We start from the raw sequence: 15,577 nt of genomic DNA on the forward strand, positions 1-15,577 counted from the left end.
TAGATTTTAATGAGCTTTGCAGTATCTATTCTAACTTTATACATTTGTCTTAAGTTTAAATTGTCTGAGTTATTCCAGCACTGGATTACTTTGTACTAGCAAAAACCTTAACCAGCCATATTGGCTCAATTGTATCAGTAAGAAGTAAATTTCCTTCTAGAAATCAGTGCCTATTTTTGAGTATCAGAATAGCCAGATACCATGGAATTTCATCTATAATAAGAAACCTCATTTTTAGTAATAATTAAAAACAACACAATGTCGAGCATAAAAGCTACTTTATTTAAAGAGAGATTCTGAATGCTGACTGACTGGAATCGTTTTGAGGTGTTTGCCTTGCTGATATTTTTGTTTTGGAATGTACTGGTATCTTAAAGTATTGTTATGTTTACACCTATTTGCAAATTCCTGTACATAATATATATATTTTCTAAGTGTGAAAGTCTGAATGTAACAACCTACTGTGATGTACATCCTGGTTATAAGTGGGACTAACTCCATTCACGTCATCTACCCAAATAAAATTGGTTCTGAACTCAGTGGGCTTCCAGGGTTCTCGCGTTCCTCACTTTGTAACTGCGATTCACACTTCACCGTATTCCAGCGGCTGCCGCCCAAGTCTTATTCATCAGTTTATTGAAAAAGAATGTATTTTAATTTATTCAGCTAGAAGTATACACTATCACAATCCATCTCTTACTTCATTTGTACTAAAATATTTCAAATGAATGTTTTACACACATTATCAAAAAAATCTGTACTAATACTTTCCGTCCCCAAAAAAGCCAGAGTGGTTCAATAATAGGTAAAAACGCGTGCTAAGGTCTAAAGAATTCTGCTATGTACACAACAGCGGGTGCTAACTTTTCCAGTTCTTTGAAATTCATATACAGAAAATAGAGCAGGGCTGTAAGATCACGGGTTGAACAGAAATCAAACTTTAAACTGATTTCTAAAGCAGCACAAATAGACTTTCCCCACATTATGAAAAATATACAATTTTATCACTTTACAGTCATGCACTTGGTTTGCAAAAGATCAGTAGTAACTCTTCCCCCGCAGTCTCTAAAAAGATAAAAGGTCACTTTAACACTGGTTTATTTCAATAGCTAATATTTGGATACAAATGTGCCGTTCTCAAACAAGGTTGTGCTCAGCAGTCTTAGCAAGGTGCAAAGAGCCGACTGCAGCTGGTCACACCACAGCGTTCCAGAGCCTTCTACAGAAACGCCGCTCCCTTCAGTCGCCCCAACCAAAGCCAAGGATGTCATTTCACTTCCCTTCAGCAAGCAAAGTCCATTGGTAACGCTGGATGCTTTCTTTGCTAGAGGACTGCAGAACCTAGGGCTTCAGGCTTGAGGAAATCAGACTTGGTCTGCTGCTCAACAAATAGCAATTCAGTGGCCGTGATTTCAAGGGAAGCTCTCCTCCAGTGTGATGTACAGAAACTGAAAACTCAGCATGGATCCATTAATTTAAATACGCAGATAATTCGGCTTTCAGACAACTGAAAGTTTAGCATCCAGGTCATCCCGTGAAGTCACCAAGCGTTGGTTTAATCCACAAAGACACTTTGTAGCTCAAATGGAGTTAAGAGCAGCATGCCTAAATACCCTCAGACAGCACCCTACTGTACAGCACTCGTGTTCTGCAAAATCAACGCGCATCTTACACCGAAAATCTATGCTGCCAACCAGAACCATCAATAAAACAACTGTCACTTCAAGAGCAGCAAAGGCTGTTCAGCAGGACTACTGGCTCCCCTGAGAAGTGGCTCTTTTGGCTTTGCAGCACTACTGGGCCTCAATCACAGCACTATTTCCCATGGAGGAGAGCTCTGCAGGTGGAACAAAACAGGCTTTGCTTGTAGAAAGTGATACAGGGAATACTTGAGAGAGAGCTACATAGCTGGCAGGGCTGGTAATCTGATCAGCAGAGCTCCTGTGTCCTTGAGAGCGCTTGCTAGTCTTGATATAGTCCTAAAATAGCAAGCATGTCATCAACAAAATTAACACCCCAAAAACTCTGGCAACGTTTTGTTGTTTTAGTTAAAATTCACTGACGTAAATTAACCTTGTTCCCAATATGATTCAATTCTCTGCTTAATCCAGAGATTAGATGCCACCAAAATTAAAATGGGCTTTCAAGCTGACAGAAGCTACAGTAACCCTCTGTTATGCATTCCATGCTAAGGAAGAACAATGGTCTGATTTATATCACCTTTTCTGGTACAAAAAGATACAAATTTTGCAGGGTGAAGAAAGGTAATCCAGGGTGACTACAAACCCGAGGTTAAAACACGAAGCAAGAAGGAGGAATTCAGGAAGCCTCTGCAGATGGCAGATTTTAAAGGGGAGTCGTAGTCCTGAATGGATCTTTTCCAGACTACGCTGGGTATAAATATCACCAGAGTTAGAATGAGCAAGTTCAGTGTTTGCTGACTGAGCAATAGTGAGAAATACACTACTGGCTGGCAGTGTGTGTGTGTGTGTGTTTTGGGGGAGGTCATTGTTCTTCACTTTTTTTGTTCTGTTTTGATTTCTGCACTCAGTAATGAGGTGGTTCTTAACGGTTAGCACAAATGTTGGTTGCATTCTGGCTCTGTTTTTGTTGCTTACAGATCTAGGCTCTGACACCACAAATTCTTTACCCAGGCAGCTGGTTATACTAATTACCATGGGAGCAATTAGCTGTTTCCTATCTCGCAGTGCGGGCCTCCTGGTATTGTATTGGTGCTCCATATTCATCAAGTAGCACAAATGAAGGACTCAGCCGGTAGAGCAAAGTAATTTAAGAGGAAGAACCTGTCTCACTAATCCATCTGCAGCTGTGACTGAGTCCTAGAGAGGATAAGACTAAAGTAATGGTGTCTGAGGTCATTAAATCTTTGAGCTAATCACTAAAATTGATGCAACTTCTGAAGAGAAGGCTTTGATCACTACATGTATCTGTCTTTTACATTATTTTACACCAATGAGCTTAAGAAACAAGTTCAGCTTCCTCGCACTACTGGGAAATACGGGAACACTGAATGAAATACAAGAACAGCTGCTGTGATAGCTTGGAAGAGAAGGGGTGAGGTTCAGATTCTTACAGCTATACAAGCGGTACTGCACAATAGCAAAATATAAGTCCCATTGTTTTATATACAACCACTTGAAGAAGAAAAAACCCACTTGTTTTGGTTCATTAACAAAAATAAAGCTTCAGTGGCTGGAAGTAGTCTCACCAGACAGCCTGTGTTTACTGAGCTTTAATCAGCTCTGCAAGGTTGTTGTTGTTGGGTTACCTTTCACAGTAACCGACAGAGGAGAAGGATCCAGGGAGAACATTAAAAAGAATACCCAAATCTTCCACAGGTGAAAGATGAGCTGCTCTTGAAGATACTGTGAAAGCCATAAGCACTGTTAGGATGGCAGTTTCTGCTGAACTGCTTAGTAGTAAAAGCTTACAGGAACAGTGTTGCCATATTTGTAGGAAATACTGATGTGTGACAAAGTGACTTCAGTTCATTCACATGACAGCTGCAGAAATCTCATCATTTGTTCATGAAAAATAGTTCATTAACAGCTCATACGGCGTCTCAAGCGTTTCTGTATGCTGGTGTGATGAGTGCCACCACACAACATACACAGGGGGGCAAAGTGCTTTCATCTCACTGCTTAGCGTTTTACACAGCACCAGGTGAAAACAGTTCTATTTCTTCCTTCACAACAAGCACTTCCAAAAACCTGCTAGCAGCTCAGGAGCCTGACAGCCCATAAGCTGGGGAATTTAAATTGCTCTTTGCTCACAAGGTTCCATCAGGTGCTGCCTGGAGCCGCTAACCTAGCTGTGACTCACTGACAAGCAGGTGGGCAGGAGCGACACAAACTGTGACTTCTCCATGGATTAAGGGTTCTTCTTGTTTGTCTTCAAAATGCTCTCAAGTTAGTTAATTCTAAAAACAGACCATACAACAAAGCGGGTTTGAACTACAATACAAACTATGCAAGTCTGGTATGACTGGATGGTTACCCATTGAACATCAGTTCCAGAGCACCACAGCCTGGAAATCAGGCCTTTAGCTGCCGTATTTACACTATTGACAGTTAAAAAAAAAAAAAAAAGAAGCCAAAAAAAGGAAACCCTGAAAAAACTCAACCCCCAACTCCCACAGAACGGGCAGCCAGAAATAGGGAGCTCTGCCCCTCGGAGTCTTCACAGAATCACCTCCATCCAGCCCACAGGACAGCACTCCTACAACGGCCCCTTGAACTGGTTTCCCGACAGATGTTGCCTGATGGAGGGTTTGGAGCTTGCAGCATCGCCCAGCTTTCGCCAGACAACCTGTAAGGAAAATATACAGGGCGGGGAGAGAAAAGCAGGAATTAAAACTCAAAGGCCGCCGAGCTGTAGTAGATCGCTTACTGTCAGGATCCGCGATTTCCTATAGCCAGGCTGTCATTCTCAGCAAGGCCACTTGGTGGCCCCGGTGCATCAGTTTCCATGGGAAAGCCATTGATGCATTTTTCTAATTAGACTCTCGAAATTAGAACCATTTCTGCCTGAGGTAATAGCGTAGAGCAAATACACCGGGTTCAGAAGTGAAGTTCAATGTTAGGTCAGCGCTGTCATGCTCACTGAAATTATGTTACCGTGAGGAGGAAAGATAAAGAAGGCATTAGTTAAAATTATACATGAAGGATTTTCTAAAAACATACATTTTATCACCAGTCACTGCTGGGGTGAGAGAGGCTATTTCTAAAAAATACAGAACTGCAAAGTGCTTTATAGGCGCCTTGAGTCTACACCAAAATAATATTTAAAGAAAAAAAAGCTGATGGTAGGCAATTATCAATTAGGCTGTTTGTGAGCATGAAGTTTCCACATTTTACCTTCCCACTGCCTGGCTAAGAGAAGACGTGGCAGTAAGCAGAGGAAATATCCCAAAAATCTGGCCCCATTTAGTCCGTGCTTGGCTTTGCTTGCAGGGATCCAGTGACGCAATGAAGCGTCTCAGCCCTTGCCATGGATGCTTGCAGTGATTAAGCTCTGTAAGGCACACTTGTGTTCTTCACACCCTGTTTAGGATTTATGTGATTTTTTTTTCCCCCTTCAGATTTTCCTTGCTGTTTGCACGCAGGGAAGTGCTGTCTTTGTTCTTTCTGCCTCCCACTGTATCCATAAACCAACATACAACAGCAGAACCATCCCTACTGAATGCAGTAGCACTGTCTTGTCACCACAGCATTTTGTAAGACCCCACTGCAAGCAACTTCAGAATTTAAAAGGAAGATTAGGCTTCTCTCTGCTGCTGTGAGGTACAAAGCGGTGCCACTTGTGCTGACCTCCAGCACGGACTTCTAAAAGAGAAGGCTCCATGAGCATTCCCCTCCCTGCTGCGGGAGCTGCTGCTACTGTCAAACAGCAAATCCCCATCTGCACACGACATGCATTTGGAGCCCAGCTCCTGCAGAAATCCAAACCTCTTTGTTCAAAGCCAAAACACAGCCAAGGTACTTTGAAGCCAGAGGTGGTGGCCCAGCAGCAGACACAGAAAGCAAGCTTTTGGGATGAATGCTCCCTGTACAGTATGGGCTAAGCTCAGTTTACAGTGTGGTTGCCAAACTGGTTAGCGGTGCTAAAAGAACCCCACACATCATAATGCTGCTCAGTGCTTTCAAACAACAAGACTCTCCCTCTGATGTCACATCTTATGGTTTAGGCTCAAAGCCATTCAGGCTGTACAGCTTTGAACACAGCAACCAAATGCTGCTCGGCCCAAATGGAGTCCCTATGGGCACAGTTGGAGTAAGCTGCAAACAGGACTCTCATAGCCAGGGAGAGCCCTTTACAGGGCCGGTGGTTAGCCAGAAAGCCACTGCCTTTCAGCAGAGGGGAAGTATCTGCTGAGCAGCGGCTGCTTGGTGCCGTGAATGAGGCGTTCAGATTACTGACACCCAAAGCAGGCGACAGCAGAGCCCAACCCTCCCCTGGTGCCTGTGGCTCTCGTATCAAACTGGGTTTGTATGCAGACCAGTGATCCCCCATGCCTACAACAAAAGAACACAAAAGACAGTGCTAGAATTACTGAGATGCATTCTTACATTACACATTTCACGAACAATCGCCTTCTCCTTTTCACTCAGGTCTTCTTCATAGTTGTCCTGCATTTGCCTATCCAAATTTTCATGGACCTCGAGGACCTAGAAAAAAAATATTACAAAAGTGTTGTGCTCCACAAATAATGAATACAGTGCTGAGTGTCCTCAGCAACGTGTCAGAATCACAGAAGGGTTAAGGCAGGAAGGTACATCTGGAGGTCATCTGGTCCAAGCTCTTGCTCCAGCAGGGCAACCAGAGTAACATCACTCATGAATATTTAAATTAGTAAAATTCATAAAGCCTTGAGACTCAAAGATGAGAATGAAACCATGCTGAGGATCCCCATTCTCTCCCTTTCCGCCCTGACAGTTTGCTTGTGTTCCGCTGCCTGCCTCATGTGGCTGACACCACAGCCCGAGGCACCACACGGCCTCCAGCAAAGCATGCTTCTCCATTCCTCCCTTCTGCAGGAGCAGAGCTTCTTCACTCCCTTCCATTTATCTCAGGTGTGGGGCAACTGTGGTCAGCCCACAGTTCTTAGGTCTAACGGCTTAACCACCTGAAAGCAGAGGTTTGTGCCACTGAATAACAGAGCACTGCACACCATTCAGCTGATGTGTCTCCAACCAACCATGAACTTTTAGATCTTAAACACACTGAGTCAATTTCACTCACTTTTGGCTGAAAATTGTTTTTAACCCATTTAGTTTCCCCAGGGAACCCCTCAGAGACCCATGGTGACAGTGTGCAGAAGCCGGCTGTTATCACTGAGACTTGGTGCCCTGAGATCCTGATGCAATGTGCAGCTCTCATTCATTGCTTCTTCGAGCCAGATCCAGCCAGAATGAACTGGGGATGGAAACAAGGGGAAAGCAGCATCCCAGGTCTGTATGCTGACTGCTCTCCTCTGAAGGTGCCTTTCCCAACACAGGACTGCAACCACAGTGCATCCTCTCCACGTCCCCACACCCAGGACTGCAACCACAGCAACAGGATAAAACCTGCTGGCACTGATCAGCAACAAATGAACAAGGGATGTGCCCAAAGAGGTATTTTGTGCACGGAAGTGCTACAGCACCCTGCCACCAGCAGCTTTGTAGGAGTGAGGAACCAGCTTTCCTTTCCATCCTGCTTGTGATTACGGGGCTTTTCCCACAATAGTATCAGGAGGAAAGCACTGCAAAAACAGGAAATGTGGCTGCAAAAGCACAGCAACAGCATGAAAGAGTGTGTGGGAGAGGATCTGAGATTTTTCAGAGTGCTTCTGATAGGCAGCTACCAGGGCTGCCTGCTACTGCAGCTCCACTGGGAGCCCTCGAAGGCACTCACTGGGCTCTGCAGGGCAGCCAGGCTGACCAGACAGCCCAAGGCTTGCAAGGAGATGGGGTCATGGCTCCCTGCATACTGAAAAGCAAGCACAGGTCACAGCAGCCAGAGTGCGTGAGGAGGCTTTGTGGCCTGCCATCTCCATCAGCTGTTAGCACCTCCCAGACCTGCAGAGAACCAGGTTTCCTTGTTCTGGCTCCAACATCGACATCCTGGGCCTCACAGCCCAGTGCCAATGTCTGTGGGCCCTGCAGACATCACTCAAGCTGGCTGGCAAGCAAGTACTATGGGCAGCCCTGGCCTGCAGCTGCACACTGACCCACAGATACACCTGTGGGGCAGCCCAGAGCCCTCAGGCAGCCTGGAGCCTGCCCACACTCAGGCAGCGCTGCACGAGCCAGGCCTGGTGCAGTGCAGGGGCTCCGCAGGTGCGTCTGCGCTGACCTACATACCTTACACTGCAGCCACCCCAGTGGGTGGGGACAGCCTGAAATCATCACACAGCTCGTGGTCTCTTCCTCCCCATCAAACACCCCCACACACCATGCTCTACCGCAGGTGAATCTGCATGCAGGAATACTCCTGAAGCTCCCAGGGACCTGCAGACATGGTGTGAGGACAGTTTTCTTGCTGAGGTGCCCAGCACTGGCTGCTCTACAGAATGGGATCCGAGAGCAGATTATCTCCTGGTCTGGTTCAGCACAGCACTCCTGCTGCACTCCAACTGTGATACATACAAAAATAGGTCATTCTCCTCAGGCCCTTAACCTACTTCCAAAATTCACCAGCTCATTCAACCAACAGGCCCAGTTCCCACCTTTACACAAATCAGGAACAGCCGCATCCTTTTTAAGGGGAGAGGAAGGGCGAAAGAGATGTAAAAAGTGTGTATGTGCTGACGGAGAGAGCAGCTATTTTTTTTTTTTTGCTAAAGAGGAGGGAATTAATTATTGATCCGGCTGGACCAGCACATCGAACCCGCTCCTCTGGAGTCAGCGTGCCCCGACGCCGTGCTGCGAAGCTGTCTGCAGCTCAGCACTGCCCGTGTCTGCAGGGCAAGTGTCAAGGGCAGCCGTGGTTCACCACAGTTGAAGATCACATCAGCTCCAGCTCCCGCTGCCACCAGCCATCAATCTTGCAGGCAGAGGAGTCTCAGAGACAAAAATACACTGTTTTTCTACGGCTTCCATTTAAAATAAAATTGCGTTCCCCAGGCCGTGAGGTGTGAAGGGGTGGTGCAGCCCGTTCAATCCAGTGGAAATGTCTCATTTCCCCTGGAAACCATCCCTCACAACAGACACAAGCCCGCTTCTGACAGGTGTTTTGTCAAGACGTGTCAGCATCTTGGGTTTGCAAAGCCCAGACCGGGAGGTTAACACTCAGATGCCTATTCCAGAGAGGCATGCTGGGAAGCAATGCACTCCGAAGAGCACAGCCTGCTCTTGAAGGACAGGCCTAGGAGTGCTGACCCAGCCCGATCCATCTTTGAATCCTGCCTGGCGCCACATCAGCTGCTTAGGAAGGCCCAGGTCAATGTTCCTCAGGTTACGCTGCTGGGCACCGCAGCTGGGCCTTCACATAGGTTGTCTCTGGCTCAGCTAAAAGCATCAGCTGCCATTCAAAGGCTGGATTTGATTATATCTTCCTTTGATTTCTGCCATGTTTGAACCCAGGAACCCACAGCAAAAAGACAAGCGTACCCCAGGCTCACACCATCCCCAGAATTTTGCTCTTCACTGAGCATCACCTCAGCACACGGCCCTTTGCAGACACCTCAGCACTACATTATCTCCTGAGCTGCTCTCAGTCGAAGGCGAGGTGTCGAAGGTGACTTCTGTGCAGGGGATGGGCCAAAGACAGGCAACACTCCCTGGTTCCTAGCACCTCCTGAAGACAACCTCTTCAACATATTCATCAACGTGCTACAGACGTGCTGCACTTTGCTTCCAGTGAGCACTCTGGCTCATCTTGCTGCCTCTGTGTCACTGTAAACTGTGAGGAACACCTCAAGTATATTTAGTTCTCTTTTGTGACTGCACTGATGTCTGTGACCAAGACGGTGTCACCTCAGAGTCACCCAGTCCACCACACCCCCTCCCTTCTGCCTCAATGTGCAGCCCTCACAGGACCGTGCACGGCATATTTAAAAACAAAACCCACCAGAGTCTGCATGACTGCAGGAAGGCTCTGAAAGAGGCTCTGAAAGTTTGGGTCAGCATTTCTCTGAGAGGAAGGACTCAGATACTAAGGAATGCTTTCCTAATGATGCAAGCCTCGCTGATTTTATAGATCTATAGGTCACATGGGAAACATGGGAAACACATGAGAAGCACTGGGAAACATGGCACAGAGCAGAGTTCTGTTTCAGCAAGTGAAAAGTCTGTACATCCTACTAGGCCTCTTCTCTGGTTTTGGCAGGGCCAAATCCTGCCTCCCTCAGCATCGGTGGGAACAAGAATTGTGTGCTTGGTGGCTCGGTGCCCACTGCAAAGAGCCCAGAGGAGGTGAATTATAGGCTAAACATTGTTTTCTCACATTTGTCTCCTCCACATCTCCCCACGTCTTTAGCAGGTTTGCTCAATGCCTAAGAAAAGTGCTTTGATGTTCAGTGAGATACTGAGATGTAGCATATGTACCTTTTATTCCTGTTAGCTGAAACAGCTGTTAGGAGTGCCAACCTGTCATCTTGCTCCGTATTTAGCAGGTGCAAATAAGCAAAAACTATTTCAGAAGCAAAAATAAAGAAAACTCCAAAAGATGCTCAAGGAAGAACTTATACTAAATTATTATACTAAATTGTAGACAACATTTCATCCACAGAGCGACTCAGTTGCAGGAAAAAAAAAAAAAAAAAGAAGAAGAAGCCTAGAGAACATCACACAACTGAAGAGAGCTTCTCTAGTATTCAATGTTGTATAGACAAAATGCAAAGGTCATGAGCTGTACCAGGGATAGGGTCTAGGCTATGGTAGCTGCATCCCATTTCCCACATGCAAGGGCTGGCACTGAAAACGTTCCCAGCTCTGCAGGGTGCAAATAAGACCAACTCCATCTGCTGCAGCATGTTGCGGCCAAAACACATTATCTTCCACACAGATTAAGATCCATGATCAGAGACCAACAGCCTCGATTTTATTGTGTCATATGAAGTAGGGGGAGGAGAGGTAGAGACCACAACCAGTTTCCTCAGTCCCTTCAATGTGCAGCTGATCTTTTGGACATAGGCTTCAGGGAGGAAAAATAAAAACCTCCTCTCTCCTTGTTGCCACTGTCTTAGAGGAAAATTTCCTCCTCACTTCAAATCTGAGAATATTTTTAACCCCAGGTGTGTGAGCAGAACACATCACATTATGCCCTGTGAGATGTGATGGCTGTGCCACCTGCTTTCTGTCCCCAGCTGAGGCAGTTTCTAGGGTTTTGACAAACGTACCCCACCAGCCAAATCACAAAATCTCAGAGGAGAACTTCTTGCAGCCCTTCCTTGCGATCAACAAAACCCCAAAGCAGAGCAATAGTAATAACAATAATATGGGCAAACAACTGGCATCCAACTTCCTTTTGAACCCTTCACATGCAACATTGCACCAGAATCAATTTCCAGTTTCCAAGAATCTTCCTTATTAACTTCATAATCCTTTCCGTGAGCTTATCAAACTACACCTTAAAAACCATTTATGTTTCTTGCCCTTACTTGGAAATTTGGTCCCATAACCCCTACAGCAGACAGAAATGAAGGTACTGTATGAGACTGAAATGTTCTGGTAGGCATCGGTTTAGCAGATATATAAGCAAGAAGGAACTTACTAAGAAAACACAGGAAATATACATGGAGGCAATTGAACAGACATTCCTGGACCTCCTCTGGGAAGCAGTAAAAACTGCACTAAAGGTATTTTTTAAACCCTGATGATCCTTGACACCCTTCTCTTAACACCTCCAGCAGTAGCAGCTTTCATTGAAGGTCTCCAACGCACATAGTCACATGCGATCTTGCTGTACTCCAAGTATTTGAAGCAATTATTACAACTCATGATACAGATCCTGGCTACTGATTGCATGCCTCAGCACCAACTTTCCACTTCCAATTGTCATGTTCCCATGAGTTCTGCCTGTTTGGGGTTAGTTGCATTGCATTACACTGCATGGTGTACAGCAGTGTGAAGACTAAAGCATCCTTACCTTCATGGCGTGCACAACAGCCTCTGGTTTCTGACCAACAGGGACGTATCCCGCTGCAGGAGACGAAGCAAGATCAGCTGTCATGCGTGCTGGTCCCTGTTTAAAGAAGAAAAGAAGATACGTTTTAATTCCTTTTGGGTTATTTTATCAAGGAGGAAGAAAATATCCATTAGTCATTGTATGGGAACTGTTGATCACAGCCTGAACCTCTGATTGACCACCTGAAGCAAGCAGTGAGTCAGCCCTGGGAGCGCACATGAAGGCAAATCACCTGTGCTACCAGGAAGGGATGGAGCCTGGCTCCACCTCTCCTAGACCCCACTTAAGTGTTGACTGCTACCAAGAAGGGATCTCTCTCTGAACATCACTCCTTGTGGAGCTTACTGTGAGCCTATGATACTGGTGAGTATTTCCATTTATTTTTATTATCTTTCCATCACAACAATCTTACTAAGCCTAACCTTTGCACACCTATTGACTGTACAGCCATCTAAAATTCAGTCTTCTTCAACCACCTGCAAAGATGAACATACCACTATGCCCCCCAATATGATTTTATCTAATGCCATTTAAGCCTGCCACCACTAAGTCTATGTATACTCAGGCAGGAGATCACTTGGGTTTAAACCTAAATTGGTTCAGGAAAACATGTTTTGCTCATTTCAGATAACTCTGCGTAAAGATACAATCAAATGGTCCTCATCCAAGGGAGCAACACAAAGATCTTCAGCACAAAGAGGTCATTTCTAAGAAGCTGTACACATGAAAGAAACAGTTGGCAGAACATCATCGCTTTTTTGGCAATGCTTTCACATAGACACCAAGTACCAATCTCCAGCTACAGAGAAAATTGTGAAGGCAACCTTAAAACAAGCAGATGTCCAAAGCTAATGTTGGCTGCATTTGTTTCCAAAAAGCTGGCCAGTTCTCTTGCACGAAAGATCCCATTGGGAAAGATCCCAAAATAACATTTTACAAAAGATTTCTCCTGCTCAAACAGCCTCGTAAGCACTTTTGATAAAGACATCCATCTTGGATTGTATGAAACATAATGAGAATGAGATGCACCCTGCCTGTCGCTAATATTTTGTACTTGCTTTATAGCACTGGAAGAAATCAACAATGAAACCATTGACCAAACTCATATTTAGTCTTCAGATCCCTTAGGAAATACAAAGAATGATTATACTGAAGCCTGTGAAAGCAAATTAGGATGGCAGAGCAGTATGTAGCACCACGGCAGGAATGCTTTTGCATGCAATATGTGAGGCACTCCATTATCATCTTTTCCACACTGTGTGTTTTACACTTCACATCACCGCTTCGCCTTCCAAGCCAAGGCCAGCAAGCGAGCCATGCCAGAAAGGAGGACCCAAGGAGGGGCAGTTTGTCACATCTCACGCTTCCAAACAGTTTGCACTAGGAAAACGATGGACCAGTCCATTAGGCCACGGACAAGAACAGCAGGAAGAGCATGGAGCCTTTCAAGCCTAAGCAACTGGTCTGTGCTTAGCCCACATAAACCAACAGCCACTTACCCAACTGACCTTCATGAACTGAGCTGCTGGTGACACAACACCTTCCTTCTGAGAGGCAGGCATCTCAGAAAAGGGAAAATCAGACTTAGTAACTCCTCAGTAACCCTCCAAGGAGATTTCACAGACTGATGAAGCATGGCAACCACGGGACACTCCCAGGGCAGATGCTTGCTGGCACAGGGACACAGCTCACTGCAGCTCTGTGGCCACCTGGGGACACATTCTCAGCATCTGGCAAGCCCCAAAAGTTACACAGAAAAGGCAGAGCCTGGGGGGAGAGCACCAGGGGCAGAGTCCAGCCAGGTTACAGCTGTGCCTTAAAGCTGCATATTTCTCTCAGAGCTGGTAAATGCAGAGTCAGCCTCCCACAGAGGTCACAGGCACTGATACTTGCATAACTCCTCTGACCTCAGAGTGAAAGCTGTCTTCCTCCCATTAACAACCAAGATCACAACAACTGAAAGCAGAAAATTTGGGAGTTTGTGGCCATGAACCATACTTGATAAAGATCTTTCTCCACAGCCCCCTTTAGAAGCAACACAGGAAATACCAATTGGTGCAACAACCAGAATTTGTTCTGAGTTGAAAGTAATCAGAAAAAGTAAAAGAAATTCATCTGGATAGAGCATCTAACAACACTGCAAATACATTTTTGTGACAAAACCAGAGCAGAACACAAGGTCCCCTGTATGACAGGCAGCAGCAGCTTCTCCTCACAGAAACGAAGCCACTAATGAGCTACAAAGCATCTCCATGATCATCACCCTCAAAATTATTACAGAATACTAATGAAACCAGAATGATTAGAGAGAAATGCTTTTTTCTAAAGAGTTTGATCATACTTCGTTGATTACTATACTGACACGATAAAAGCAATCCTGCAAGCACAGTAATGTGTTGGATAGATTGGATCACACAAAAATGCTCAATGGGTCGGTGCCCTTTGGATTGGAGTGGCTGAAATTTGGCAAATGCAATCAGCTGAACTCCACCTGAATGCAAGCAGAGAATTTGACTGAAGAAGAGAAAATTAATCTTAAAGATTAATGCAACAATGGAGGAATGCCCAATCCTTGCTGCTGGAGTCTCAGTACAAGATAACATTATTTGTAAAGCAGGCGTGATTCTTCATCTTTAGGTTGGAAGCCAGAAGAAAAGCCTGTAAACAAAAGCGGACATCCAAACTGCTGCATGCAATGACAGAGACTTGCACGAGAGAGTTCAGAGAAAAAACATGACACAGGCTTGCAGCATTCCCACTGCTGAAATGAGAGTCCATTTCTATCAAAAGCCAAACACACATACAAAAAATGGAGAGGAGTGAACAAGGACCTCACCAATATCTCTGCCCTCTGCAGCTGTAAGATGCACTGGGTAAAAATACCCACAAGCTGCCAGGAAATACTCCACACCACTACAGATACCTGAACATTTATCATTACACTGAAGTTTTGTTGTGTAGTCATACCCTCACAGAAGGCTCTTTCCAGACATAAGAGTCATTATAAAGGTGTTTAGGTGCTCAACTCCCACTTATTTCAGTGTGGTTCACAAAAAAGTTTTAGCCAAATTCCTATCAGCTTCCTGCACTGGGACAAACACGAAGGAGGCCAGAAAAGAAAGGAGCTGTGGTAAGCAAGGAAAGAAATGACAACATACCCGGCAGGATGTATGGCCAGCCTTTGGAGGATGGAGGAGAAGAAAACGAGCAGAGTTCACCAATAGTGTTAGCTGGAGGGGAGGAAATGGAAGGAATTGGAGATACGGTCAAGGTTGCTGAACTGAAAAACTGCCAGCAGTGGGAGAGGAGGGAGGGAACAGGAAGAAAAAGGAGGATGTGCATTTTACCCAACAGGAAAGCAGTTGAGATGTAATGCAAGGGAGGGAGAACCAGAGATAGGAGACTGGAAGGAGGGCAGGAGGGCAGGATGGAGGAGGAAGACTCAGGAAGTAAGCATTAAGGCAGTAGCTGAAATCACTGATGGAAGAGATTCCTCATGTCTAAAACAGACACATTTGGAAAATGCAAGTAAGAATCAACATGGTTGCACTCCACTTCAGCTACTCTGAGCACTTCCATCACTGCAGAAATCTATGCCCTTCCTCTTCCTTAAAGCTGACATTATCAAAGCCATGGGAACACAACTGACTCAGCATCCTGAGGGGCAATAATAGCAAGGTTAATCTGGTTACATCCTAAGAAGCAAGAATTGTCCATATAGGCAAAAAGTAATACTGAGGGCTTGGGGGTATGCAACACTCTAAACTTCTTCTCTCTGTCCGGTCCTGTTAGACATGCACTCCCAGTCTTAGACAGCCTTTCCACTTGCTAGGTTTTTACAGCATTCAGTAGTTCAGGGACAGTACACTTTCCATCTTCCATCATGTGGCCAACATGTCACACAATTTTGTAAAATAATGGTGCTAAATGAACTCAGAAGTAATGA

General features: G+C 45.3%; 1 protein-coding gene across 1 annotated transcript in view; it reads right to left on the minus strand.

The window, feature by feature from the left end:
* Positions 1-4,239: 4,239 nt before the first annotated feature.
* CCDC85C (coiled-coil domain containing 85C) overlaps positions 4,240-15,577 on the minus strand; it is a gene marked incomplete at both ends in the record, with an annotated part of 96,790 nt that continues 85,452 nt past the window's right edge. The window contains 3 exons of the mRNA XM_079536768.1: positions 4,240-4,329; positions 6,090-6,188; positions 11,593-11,688. Of these exons, the coding sequence (XP_079392894.1) occupies positions 4,240-4,329; positions 6,090-6,188; positions 11,593-11,688 (285 nt within the window). The remainder of the gene's footprint in view (positions 4,330-6,089; positions 6,189-11,592; positions 11,689-15,577) is intronic.

Source organism: Tetrao urogallus (assembly GCF_951394365.1).
Source record: "Tetrao urogallus genome assembly, chromosome: 6".
In the NCBI taxonomy this organism is placed as follows: Eukaryota; Metazoa; Chordata; class Aves; order Galliformes; family Phasianidae; genus Tetrao; species Tetrao urogallus.